The sequence below is a fragment of the Saccopteryx bilineata genome, chromosome 2 (assembly GCF_036850765.1).
Source record: "Saccopteryx bilineata isolate mSacBil1 chromosome 2, mSacBil1_pri_phased_curated, whole genome shotgun sequence".
In the NCBI taxonomy this organism is placed as follows: Eukaryota; Metazoa; Chordata; class Mammalia; order Chiroptera; family Emballonuridae; genus Saccopteryx; species Saccopteryx bilineata.
Window position 1 is genome coordinate 260984625 of NC_089491.1, and position 13266 is coordinate 260997890.

Below are 13266 nucleotides of genomic sequence, written 5' to 3' on the forward strand. Positions count from 1 at the left end.
TAAACAAGGCACAGGGGACAGAGGAGCTTCCACACAAAGGCGAATCATCCGACGCCCAACGGGAAACAACCTTTCCTGTCTCAATTAGTGCAGGAATTAATACAAATAAATTACCATAAAATATGAAGGAGTCAAACCTCGATCTGCTGGCTCCAAAGCCAGTGTTTTGGCCCTAGTATACCTCTTGTTACTTTAAATACAGTATTTTATTGTGTGTTTAGCTTTTTTAGGCAGTGGCCTATCATCATTTAAACACGGAAACTAATCTTCCCCATCACCGTCACTGATGCTGCTCAAATACTGAGAACAGACCACCTCAAACTGATGTGTGAACTACAGCAAAAAGTGGGGAAGGCTCTATAAAGAAATAAATAGCCTGTATCTGAAAGTTAATCCTGTCATCAGAAGATTAACGCTTATGAGCTTTTGGATCCATATGCAGTGGTGACTTGACTAAATTGGAGAAATTAGCATACCAAATAGCTGGGGCATTAAAAATTCAAATAACTCTTAAAAAAAACGTCTGATGGACTCCCTGGGAGAAGGTCCTGAGACCAGAGGTCTGGCCTCATAACGTTAAAAGTGTTATCCAAACGCTAATGCTTTTATCACCATATCCCAGATTCTGTAGAAAGAGAAGCGTGTTTATAGAAATGGTGCTGCTGTTCACTGTTAACGATGGATTACAGCTTGAAAATGCGATTCTGATTTAATGCAGTCCCCCAGAAAGGACTGCCGTTCAGAAGCACCCCACTTCCACAAAAGGAAAGGTTTGTGGTGCATTTTCTGCATGGGTGCATCAAACGGGCTCCTGAGAGTGTCTGCATGGCCATTCAACACAGAGAAGAGTGTGAGCTCAAGAGGTACCATATGACACCATGTTAAAAGAATGATACATTTCAAAAGAAAAAAATAAAAAAAGCAAAAGTCGTCTGCTTTTCCGCAAACTATACACCTTTCCGTACTTTCCACCAAAAAAACCTGATAACAGATACACAAATGAAAACCCGCCGGGATTCTATTCGGTGTCCGTCAGCAGAGCCCTGGGACGTTCCCCTTGTCATTTTAGCAATTCTGGGTTCAGAGGAGTCCTCAGCCAGGGTCAACACACACAGATAAAGCGCCGTCACCGCCAGGCGCAGGTCAGGGTGCGCTCAGCAGCCGGGGAGGCTCCTCAGCGTGGACATGCAGAGGACTGACAGAATACTCAAACCTAACATGACCCACGTTCAAAGCCTGAACTGCCAACAGTAGACTTTTTCTTTTCAGTTAAAAAAATATTCCTAATTTCTCTTGAGAAAATTAAAAGGAAAAAGCTGTTTTGAAAAAGAAGGAAGAAGCAGAAGGAGAGAGAAACTTGACCTCTGCCTCTGCGCTTGGCACACAGACCTTGTCATTGATCCTTACTACAACATTCAGAGATTAATTACCACCTTCATAGGAGATCCCCAGGGTCACTAGGCAAAAACCAGCGGCCCAGGGTCACACGCCCAGCAGGGATTCGGGTGTGCTGCCGAGGCCCCTACCTTTCCCAAAGACCACCCGGTCCCTGTGCAGTTACACTGGGGGACTGTCCACGCTCCCGCAGACCAGGAGAGAGCGCACAGGCTCTTACTTCCTCTCCCGCACATGCGGACATGGGTTCTTCCCTGAGCCAGCATTATCTTATATTGAAATCACTGCTGGCAAGGTGAACGGGCGAGTGGGGACACGTGACCAGGTTGGGGTCTGAGGGAGTCAACAAGCTGCATTAGGAGGAGTAATAGCGAACAGAGTCGATGCACTACTCACACACTTGCATGCGGCTTCTTTTTGGAAAAATCACAGGCGAGACCAAGATCTGATATCCTAACATGGCCGTATTCATCCAAGAGGATATTTGCGGGCTAAAGAGAAAAAAGAGAAAATGATCTTTGAGAATTCCCCAAATGCCACAGAGACTTTGAGAACTTCTAAAACTGCAGGCACTTAAGATGCTATTATTTTATTGCCGTTTCTTCCTAAACAGAAATTCTAGCTTTACATTATCACAGACAAGGAGGGCATGATACGGAGAGTAAACTTTGTCATGTTAGCTTCAGCAGGAAAGTGGCAATGACAGGTGAAGGACCCTATGACTTAGGAAATAAAACACAGTACAGCTAAGAAGGGAGGACTGGGACCACAAATCAGCAAACAGCTTGTTCCTCTCTGCACTTCAGCCACTGGCTTCATGGCTTCTGTAACGCATAACGACTTCCAAACAGGTGACTGACAGTTCAGCACAGAAAGGAATCTTGCAAGACTGTACCAACACTGTTTTGACTGTACCTAAGAAGTCAAAACAGTCCACCATGCCACACCAGTCCCGATCAGTGTCATTTGTTTATGGGTGCATGATCAACACCGGGCTCCACCAAATCACAAATATAATTTTGACCGCAACGCTGATGAAATGTATCCATTACGATTAGATTTACTTGGCATAATCATGAAAAACAAAGCTCCTCTCCCTAACATACATTGAATTACAGTCGTGTCTTCATATTTTTTCTGCTGGAGATCAACTACTGTTTTGCTTGAAATAAAAATGATGGCACGCTATTAGAAAAATGAAGCACAGATAATCATGAGGGACTAGAATTAAGTTGGAATAGAAATTAAATAATACCACTGCCTACTAAATAGCTTAGAAAACAAAACTACAGCCTAAAGATGATTAGGAACCGGTTATAGATTTAAATTAAAATGCATTACAGTAGTTCTTTATGGGCCTTCAACATGCATTTTATTCTTCTACAAAACTCACATGAGGAACTAAAATGTCATGTGCCAACCAGTGTCTAATTATTTCTTCAATGAAAATACATTTTTTTCTTCTCTATGCTCACATGAAAGCTAAGGGAATAATTCTTTAACTTTGAAAGAGCTTTAAAACTTGCCAAATATTTTAATAATAATAATAATATGCTCAAGAAATAAAGTATTTTATTTTAGATTCTTAGAAGGTAATTATAAAAAGCAAATCAAAACATGCTTGCTCCTTGGAAGGAAGAACATAGTCTGTACACTTTGGTTGGTTACCTATGGTTCATTCAAGAAGGAATCTGAGACGGGAGGTGGACCCAGTCTCCTAGGGTCTTCCCATCCTATTGGGAAATGGCCATGCCTATCATTTTTCTTCTCATTATTATTTACACATTTATATATTTAGATGATCACGTCTACAGTGTGCCATGGCCCCTTTGTCTTTTGCCCTGTCTTCAGACAGCTGGCCAGATGAGTGTCCCCACAGATGTACTGAGCAAACTCCTAGCTTCCTCATCAGAGCAGAACCCAGGACCAAGCACTGTGGTCTGGAACAGAAAAACTCAGAATAGACTTATTTTTGTTTTTCCAACTGTAGTGAGAGTTACAAACTTTGTTTATTTATTTAGTCCCCCACTCCCCTCTCTTTTGGCAACCATCAGCTTGTTCTCTGTATGGACGGGCTGTTTCTGATTTGTTTATTCGTCTGTTTGTTTTTTTAGATTCCACATATAAGTGAAATCCTACTGTATCTGTCTTTCTCTGTCTGACTTACTTCATTTAATGCCCTTTGGGTCCAACTATGCTGTCACAAATGGCGAGATTTCGTTTTTTGGGTTTTTTTGCTTTATTTTCTATTTACTCTTTATTATTTTATTTACTTGTTTCCAAAGTCCAGTGAGGTTTAAAAACAAAAAACAAAATAAGTACAAAACAAGAACAGACACTCAAACATAGCCCTCTGGGGTTACGGAGTTGAGGGATCTAAAAGTCTATCTACTTGTGGTTTTTAAGGTGATCTCAAAACAGTGTGAAGCTGTGACAGCGGCCTTTGGGGGGACATCTGCAGGCTGCTGAGCGCTGCAGACGAGCTATGACTCAGCCAGGCTCTGCCTCGGTTCATGAGTGTGAGTCCTGCGAGACATATGTTCTCTGCCTGTCATCTTTGTACAGCTCCAGCTCGAACACACAGCCAGGATCGCATCAGCTCCTTAGCGAACAGTAATTGAATTACAATTAACTGTAAAACAAGCAACACCAAATAACTACTGTCCTGCGCTTCATGAATGAACTAATAAAAAATTCTGAATTAGTCTCTAAGCCGTACCAGGCACTGTCGCAGACACCAAAGTGACAGTGACAACTAGGACAGACACAAGCTCCTAGAACAGAGTTTAGAGTCTGGAAGAAAAAGACATCACACAGGTGACAATTGCTTTGGGGCTAAGATAAGGAAAACAACAGGATACATTGAACAACAAGGGGCTGTCTGGAGAGCTGGACCACACACCTACTGTGCAGGTGCGGTCACAGTGAGTCTGCCGGACAGCCTTACCTTCAAGTCTCTGTAAACAACAAACCGATTGTGCATGTGCTCCAGCCCCAGGATGATCTCAGTGGCATAAAACCGCATCTCCTTCTCAGAAAACACCCCGTGTTGTGAAAGGTGATAATGCAAATCACCCCCTAGAATCAGAGATAAAGAATTTAATTTAAAAATTGTTGTCATCCTAAATAGTTGGGACATAGTCGAAAACTTTTGCGTCGTCTATATGCCAATCTTCGATTTCTAAAGTTTGACAAAGCACTTTAAAAATTACAGAGAAAACTTAAACAATGAGAAGACTTAAATGCAGTGATGGCTAGGACAATATCAAACGAAGTCGTCATTCTCAGATTGGTAGCACAGCTCCCAGAAAACCCCACAGGGTGGGATTAGCTCTTCTGCTTGGGTTACTTCAATCCTATCTCATAACTGAGTCAACCTATATGTAGCGATACAGTAGCTGGCTTAGCAATTGGCCTTGTGGAAAAATAAGTAAATAGATAAATAAATTGGTCATATTGATAGTTCATAAAGCAAATACAGTAATTTGTTTTAAGGTAAGAGGAGGGGAGATAGAGCGGGAGACTCCTGCATGAGCCCCGACCAGGATCTACCTGGCAACCCTACCTAGGACCGATGCTCAAGTACATAGCTATTTTTAGTGCCTGAGGCCTACACACTTGGAATAACGAAGCTATCCTCAGCACCCAGGCCATGCTCGAACCAATCGAGCCACTGGCTGTGGGAGGGGAAGAGGGAGAGAAGGGGGAGAAGAAGCGAGGTAGAAGCAGATGGCCACTTCTCTTGTGGGCCCTGACCAGGAATCGAACCAGGTATGACCATACACCAGGCCTACATTTTATCCACTGAGCCACCAGTCAGGGCCAGTAAAATTTATTTTTCAATTATAGCTGACATAATATATTATATTAGTTTCAGGTGTACAACATAGTGGTCAGACATCTATGTAACTTACAAAGTGATCACCCCATTAAATCTAGCACACATCTGATACCACACAGTTAGTACAATATTATTAATTATATTCCCTATGCTGTACTTTACATTTTATAACTGGTAATTTGTACTTCGTAATCCTTTAACCTTTTTCGCCCACCCTGCAACCCCTGTCCCATCAGGCAACCAGAGTTTCTGTTTTGCTTGTCCTGCCAGTCACACAAATAAAATTCTATAGAATACATGCTGCTGTGTGGCTTCTGTTCATTATGTCTGTGAAATCCCTCATACTGTCAGATAGACCCCATCTTAAACACTCAAAACACAGTAAAACTTCATGTAAATTTCAAAAAAAAAGTATTTCATTTGTTGAACTGTATGTCCTTTAATTTCAGCTCTTGTAACTAAAAATAATTGTACTAGATACTATCTCACTGTCTGTTTTATAAACTATTTTTTTTTAGCTAAAACTTTTTGGGCATTCTAAGGGTCATCATTCATTCATAGTTTAAAAAATCAATAGACAGTTGATCTTGGCTAAAGGTACAGAAAATTGGGCTAAAATCCTTCAAAGCTGGTTTTTAAATACATTTAACCAATATTCTTACATTCTTATGAGATATTTCATCCCTAAAAGTCGAGGATCAGCAAACGAGCTAATTAAAGATCTAGGCCAGCTGCATTCCAGAAAAGCTAGTTTCACTGGAAGAGTCTATGAAAATCTTCTCTAGAAAATGCAACTTGCTGGGGAGAGACTGGGAGGGCTCAAGGGAAATCACAGTCAACCTTTAAAAATGAATTTTAATGAAAAACTAAAGAGTAAAAGGTTTCCTTAATCTTCAGGGGGGAACTAATTATCTGAAAGAGGCAAGCTGTCCATCAGCCTACATCAGCGCGTGCAAAGATTCACCGTCACGGCCAAGACTCTCAGGGTATCCAGACTTCGCAGGGTCTGCTTACCATTCATCAGATCCAAGATGAAGCAGAGTTTATCTGGAGTATGGAAGGCATAGGTCATACATACAATGAAAGGGCAATCCTAGAATAAAAAAATATATATATAAGAAAAGCAAAACCTTCCCTGAAAAGCACACCTCACATCACTGCATCCACCCACATCACTGTCCCACGCGTTGAGCACAGACACTTACAGGGTAACTTGGACAGTCACAGTAAAACAGAGCAGGTTACATGATAACATGCATAGAGACACAGCATTACTAAATGGGGCAACGAACTCCAAGGTCTTCTCTCTCTCCCTTGGCTTTAATCATGTCTCTTCTATCTATGTCTTCGCAAAAGGCTCAGATTCCACAGAAAGCTATTCCTGCCTTGCTCGTCTGTTTGTTGGTCTACATTTTGGTTCTGGTAGGCCAAATGCCCTTTCCAATCTCTGATTTGGAACTGGAACAACCATACCATGGCAGGTAAAATGTGATCTGTATTATTACCTTCAAACACTAAGAATAAAAGTGAAATTAAATTAGCATTTGAAAGTGAACAAGATACACCAGAGTCAAGGACTAAAGAACTCAGTGGCAACAATGCCAATTTTCCCAAAACTAATTTATTGATGCCATGCAATCTTAATTAAAATGAAACATGACAAGCTGATTCTAAAATGTACACAATAACCCAGACACACAAGAGAAGTTTATAGATAGGGGGTCCTCAGGTTACGACAGTCTCAATATATGATGTTTCGAGTATATGACACTCACTCCCATAAAAACCTGAAAAAGTGGAAATGTGAATGTCTTGACTCACGCCATTAGTGTCGTACTTACAGACTACATGAGCGAACTAGTTTGCGCACGGCAGAAGAACATGCAGTACAGTGTACAGTACAGTGTATTTATGTCCTTCTCCTTTTTCTGTGGCTTAGTTGTGTTTTTATGTTCTAGAGTATGATTTTACAATTGTGTTAGGATAGGTAAGTGACTTAGGCTAGGGTGTGTTTCGACTTACACCAAAATTTGGGTTATGTCACTGTCATAGGAATGGAACTGTGTCATAATCCAAGGACCCCCTGTACTCTTGAATAAAAACAAAGCTGGGAATCTCATTATGCCAGAGACCAAGACTTACAATAAAGCAACAGTAATTCAGACTGTGGGAAATTATTCCAAGGACAGACAAATAGGCCAGTGCAACAGAACAGAGACTCCTGAAATAGACCCACATGTAAATGGTCAATTTATTTGTGATAAAGTGACACTACAGAGCAGAGGGCACGGTGACATTTTCAATCAATGGTGCTGCGGCAAATGGATTTCTGTGCAATGAAAGGTAAGGAACCGCCCCCGCCTCACACCACACTGACGTCCACTCTGCATGGACACAGACATAAGGCTAAAACAATAAAGCTGCTAGAAGAAAATGAAAGAGTGTATCTTCCTGAACTTAGGACAAGTGAAGATTTTTTCAACAGGTCACAGAATGCACTAACAATGAAACACTGATAAACTGGACCAAAATGCAATTGAGAACTTCTGTTCCTCAGAAGACACCACTGAGAGAGTAAAAAAATAAAGTCCCAGATGGGAGAAAATATTTGTAATCCAAAAATGCAATAAGGAAAAACTCTTATTAGAACATATAAAGAACTCTTGTAAATCAACAGAGAAAAAAAACTGCAATCAATCCAACAGAAAAATGGCAAATAATAATAACAATAATAATAATTAAATGGGCACTTCATATAAGAGGCTATCAAATGACCTGCAAGCCTAGGAACAGATGCTGAACCTTAGCTAGTCCTCAAGGAAATGCCCATTAAAAATCACAACATGCCATCATCACGTGAACTTACAAGAACTGGCTAAAATTTAAAAAGGCTGACGATACTGAGTGTTGGGCAGGTATGGAGGACATAGATCTTCTACATGTGGCTGCTATGAGCGTACAACGCAGTGACTACTTTCACAAGCTGTTGGGCAGCGCCCGCAGAAGCTGAGCACCACCTGCGAATCTGTGACCAGCATTCTCGCCTAGGCTACACCCTTCACGGACCCTGCGCTCAGGTACCCGCAGAGGACTGCACGAGAACATTCCTCACAACACTACTCAGAAGAGCCCAAACCAGGAAATAACCCACATGCCTATCCCATGAGAGTAGATACCTAAATTCTGGTATATCTGTGCAATGGACATACCAGAGAACATGGGTCAGCAAATTTTTTCGACAAAGGGCGAGACAGTAAATATTTTCGGCTCTGCAGGCCCCAGACCGTCTCTGTCGTGTATTCTTTGCTTATTTTCTTTACAATCTTTTCAAAACATCAAAACCATTCTTGGTTCGTGGGCTGGACAAGACAAGGCCCTGAGCCAGATTTGTTCTGCAGGCTATATACATAGCTTGCCAAGCCCTATATTTAGCCACGGAGTGCACGGCGGTCGTGTGCAGCGACATAGACGATGTCACAAGCGACACTGAGTGAAGAGGCGCTACACACAAACAAGAACCTTTAAAGTTCAAACACAAGCAAAGCTAAATTATGGTGCTGGAAATCTGGGTAGCAGTTAGTTTGGGCGTGGGGGTGAGTGGCTGAAAGGGGCACAGGGAGGATTCTGGGACTCTGGTCACTTTCTACCCCATGATCTGGGTGCTGGACTCACATGTGGGCTCCCCCATGAAAATTCATCAGTGCTATGCTGGTTCTAGAATAAGGTCTATTTAGAGTCTTTACATACACTAAACACTTGCCACTCAACTGATTCAAATAAAAATGGCAAAGACTCACTATATCTACTTTTTGAACAGAAAAAAAGAATGACTAAATTCAAGTTTCAGCAGAATAACCTGCAGGGAAATTCACATTGTTCAAACCTCTGTATTAAGGGCATCCAGCTAAATGAGAGTTCAAGCATCCCTAACTGCTGAAGATTTGTGAACTTGAACTCAAATCTCCACAAATCTTCTGGGGAAAATTACCCCAGAGTGAATTACAAAATTCATTTTGTGGTTACCTAGTTTTCTTTAGAGTTTTGTTGAGATGGTGCTACTGTTTACTGACTTCAAGATCTGTGTTGCTGTAACTAAAGATGCTATTGCTTTTCTGTTAACAGCCATGTGACCTTGGGGGTTGGGGGCTGTCCCACTTGGAACCCAGCCATGATGCACCAGACCTTTCCAACAGTCTGCTGGAGATGCCTCATCCTGCCTCTTCCTAAATGGAGTTCCCCACGTACTCTGGTTCTTGATCCAGTGAGCGATTCATCTGCAGAGGGGGAAGTGGCTGGACCCAGGACTTAGTAAAGCCAGGGTCTTTCCTGGCTTGAGACAGTGACTGCCTCACTTCACCACAGGGACAGGTAGACCCCACCCAGGGGCATTTCTGAACACGATGATACACAATCCTTCTCATGACAGTGCTGAGAAAACGTCCAAAGGTTAAAGTATACGTAAGAGACTACATTACTAAGGTGGGGTGTGAACTGCAGATTTAGAATCATAGGCTATCTGAGTAGCAAGGGCTCTTTAAAAAAATTTAAGTTACCTGGTTCAACTTCTTTATTTTAAAGATGTTAAGAAAACGCAAGCTTCCCAAAAGGGAAATGACTTGTCTGAGGTCACAGAGAAATTTGGTAGCTGGCCAACATTCCAACCCCAAGCCTCCTGACCCTCTGCTGAATTCTACGCTAGGCTACTTCTAAAAGCCAGACTTCAGAGCAATGTAAAGTAAAACCTTGGAGAAAGAAAGATGATTCGGCTCCCTCCTCTAACTCGCTGACTGCAACACTGAGCAGACACCATCCAGTCTCGTGCGGACTCTGGGACACAAAGAACCAAGTACCAACCAACACGAACAAACAGGCAGCAATTTAATGAATGGTGATGATACAGTTAAAGATGGTTTCTGTTAAGATGTTCTGCCTTGATTACAAATAAAAATCAGTTTGTAATAGTGAATTTTTCGAGGTAGACTCTAAAATAAAATCCCTCAGCAAAGAACTGTCTTTGATAGTAAGCAAAATAGCTTGCATTTTGCAGCAACTCTGCATAAAACTGTGATAAAATGAGCCGTGAAGTATTTCTTTAAGAAATTTCTCCACGTTGCAGTCAGAAGAATTGTCTCCAACTGTAAGGCTTATTATGTTATCTTCCTACTTAACACATGTTGTTTCCAACTGCTGTAAGGTTTTTTAAATTCTCCACATCGGCCCAGAAAGCTCTTTATGGTCCATTCTGGCCTATGTCTGTTTCTCTCTCTGAGCTCCCTCTTGTGCTACTCACCCCGTCACATCCAGCACCAGCCAGGTGGCCTTCTCTGAGGTCCCCAAACCCTCTGTGCTCAGGACCTGACACATGCTGGCACCTCCCCTGACTCCACAGGAACACTTACTGACGTCTCCACCCTGGTAAGCGCCTTCTGAATACCTGTCTTTCATAGCTCTTGCCACATGGTCCAATTACCTGTACTCTTCTGAGATGATGTGAATACTACCACCTTCTCTCATTCTCTATGCAGCTCTATACGAGCAAGGAGCAAAGTCAGGTTTTGGGACCCCATCTTATAACAGACTGCTTGGCATGGTCTAGGTCCTCCACAAAGGAAGGAAAGAAGAGAGGGAGGGAGGGAGGGAGGGAAGGAGGGAGGAAGGGAGGAAGGAAGGACACATCAGAGGAACACTAAGGGATCTATGAAATGATGGTGCTGAGCACTCCTCCCAGCCATGGACGTACTTATTCTGCTTCTCAAACAAGACTTACCCTGTTACCGTGCAAAAATTACAGAACAAAACTGGCAACAGGACTTCCCACTGTCTGGGCGGTGAGGGGTAAACTACTCCATTTGAGATTGAAAGAAAAAAAAATACTTCTAGTAAAAAAACAAACAAAAGACAACTATAACAAGGGAGTGTAGCTAAGTATCATACCAACATCCTACAGCAGGGGTCCCCAAACTTTTTACACAGGGGGCCAGTTCACTGTCCCTCAGACCGTTGGAGGGCTGGAACAAATCCCTATGCACACTGCACATATCTTATTTTAAAGTAAAAAAACAAAACGGGAACAAATACAATATTTAAAATAAAGAACAAGTAAATTTAAATCAACAAACTGACCAGTATTTCAATGGAAACTATGCTCCTCTCACTGACCACTAATGAAAGAGGTGCCCCTTCCGGAAGTGCGGCAGGGGCCAGAAAAATGGCCTCAGGGGGCCACATGTGGCCCACGGGCCATAGTTTGGGGACCCGTCCTACAGCATCATGTTGGTAAAGGCTGATTTAAACTTCGCTGCAATGAGGCAATTTTAAGAAGATTACTAAAAACGTATAAAGTGGGCTCTGAAAAGCAAAAACAATGCCAAATAATTTGACTTTAATACAACTCTTTTGGTTAAATTTTATATGTAAAAAAAAAACCCAACTAAACAGTTTTGATATTTGAATAAAAAAATATTATATAAACAATTCTCTTCAATTAATTCAAAGCAGTAACCCCAGAAAACCCCAATTTTTTATTTATTCCCTTAGCGGTAGATAGGTGGGGAATTAAACAACACCTTAACCACATTCTCCCTCAGCTGAATTAAAAAAAAAAAAATGATGAAATCACTACATAAAAACTGTACGAATATTTGCCCAATACCAACGACTGTTTTCCACAGGCCTTCTAGAGAATAAACACCCAAAGCTGTGAGATAAGTCATTAAATATTCATAGTTTAATAACCACTGAAACTGCAGTGTGCGCACATCCACACTCGGAATCAAGGACAGACACTTCCAGCAGAAAGGGGAGCCAGTGCCACGTGGGCCGACTCCCGGGGGAGGGGTGCGTGCAGCCTGCTCGGCCTCCACTCCTGTCAGCTGAAACACTGGTCGCAGCACAGGGCACTGACTCTTGTCTGAGATGCTTCGTGTCCACGTGCGGGGAGCGAGAGGTGCGTAATTAAGAATTATTTATAGCTACGGCACTCTCATTCGTTAGAGTCAAGGTAAATTATGACATTCTTTGGCTCCAATAGCAGAGAGCTCTTCGAGAACCATTAAATCTACTGCCAGAAAAATATTAACCTCGAAGCAATCAGCGCAGGTGATAAACCAAAAGCAGGGGGCCCATAAAGCGCTGGCGGGAAGAAACCTGGGGGTGCTCCAGGGAGGCCAGAGACTCTGGGTGAGGAAACTAACCTCCTGGGTCTCCGGTTCCTTGCTTACTAGACGAAAGGGGTTCTTTGACCATTAAAATGTGATATTTTTCAAATCTTTCGGGTGTAGATGACCTTATTTAGACCCCAGCCATGATATCTGGCAGCCCCACATAGGTCTCGCTGCATATAAACCTTCCTGGCCTGGTGTTAAATCCCATGCGAGCTGTGCAGCACGGGGCCGGCCATCCCAGGCTCCTATCATTCCTCTCCTAATACCCGGCTCCCTGACCACCTTGACCGCTGGACGACAGGACTACAGGTGCACACAGGCAAGGCCCAGCCTCTCGAACGGTGAGTTCTTCTGGATATGTCTTTACATACATCTGTCCAAATAAACAAAAGCAAGGCCTTGATCCTCGGTCATACCATTAACAGAAAAAGAAATCAGAACGGGACACTGTTTTGCAAGTTTTTGCATGTGCTAAGCTAAACATGTTAGCTTGACATACAAATAAAACGTCCAACAGGCAGACATGTAGTCCTGGAAATGGAAATAGCCAAAGTCCACAGCAGATAGAGAGCGGCAAGTGCTGAGAAGATAAAGTCACCATCAAAGGAAGCGCTGACTGAGGACAACCTCGTGGGGACGATGCGGCGTTGACCAACCCCAGTCGCTCCCTCTCTGTCTGCTTATGAAGGACAGGAGCGACTATTTGTTACTTTTTCTCTCTGGTTTAGTCCTTCTCAGTTGTGCAGTCAATTCTTAACTGCACTCAAGTGATTTCTGTTGTTATTGTTGGTATGACTGTTTCCCTGCCTTCTCACCAACCGTATCCCACAGTGAAGTTAATCATAAATGAGCACTGAAGGCAGAAGG

At 42.5% G+C, this 13266-nt stretch overlaps 1 protein-coding gene across 1 annotated transcript in view; it reads right to left on the reverse strand.

Moving 5' to 3' along the window:
• Window positions 1-13266, reverse strand: part of GRK3 (G protein-coupled receptor kinase 3) — a 107751-nt gene that overhangs the window by 24030 nt on the left and 70455 nt on the right. The window contains exons 10-12 of the mRNA XM_066260274.1: window positions 6251-6329; window positions 4343-4473; window positions 1792-1886 (exon numbers count right to left, since the gene is read on the reverse strand). Of these exons, the coding sequence (XP_066116371.1) occupies window positions 1792-1886; window positions 4343-4473; window positions 6251-6329 (305 nt within the window). The remainder of the gene's footprint in view (window positions 1-1791; window positions 1887-4342; window positions 4474-6250; window positions 6330-13266) is intronic.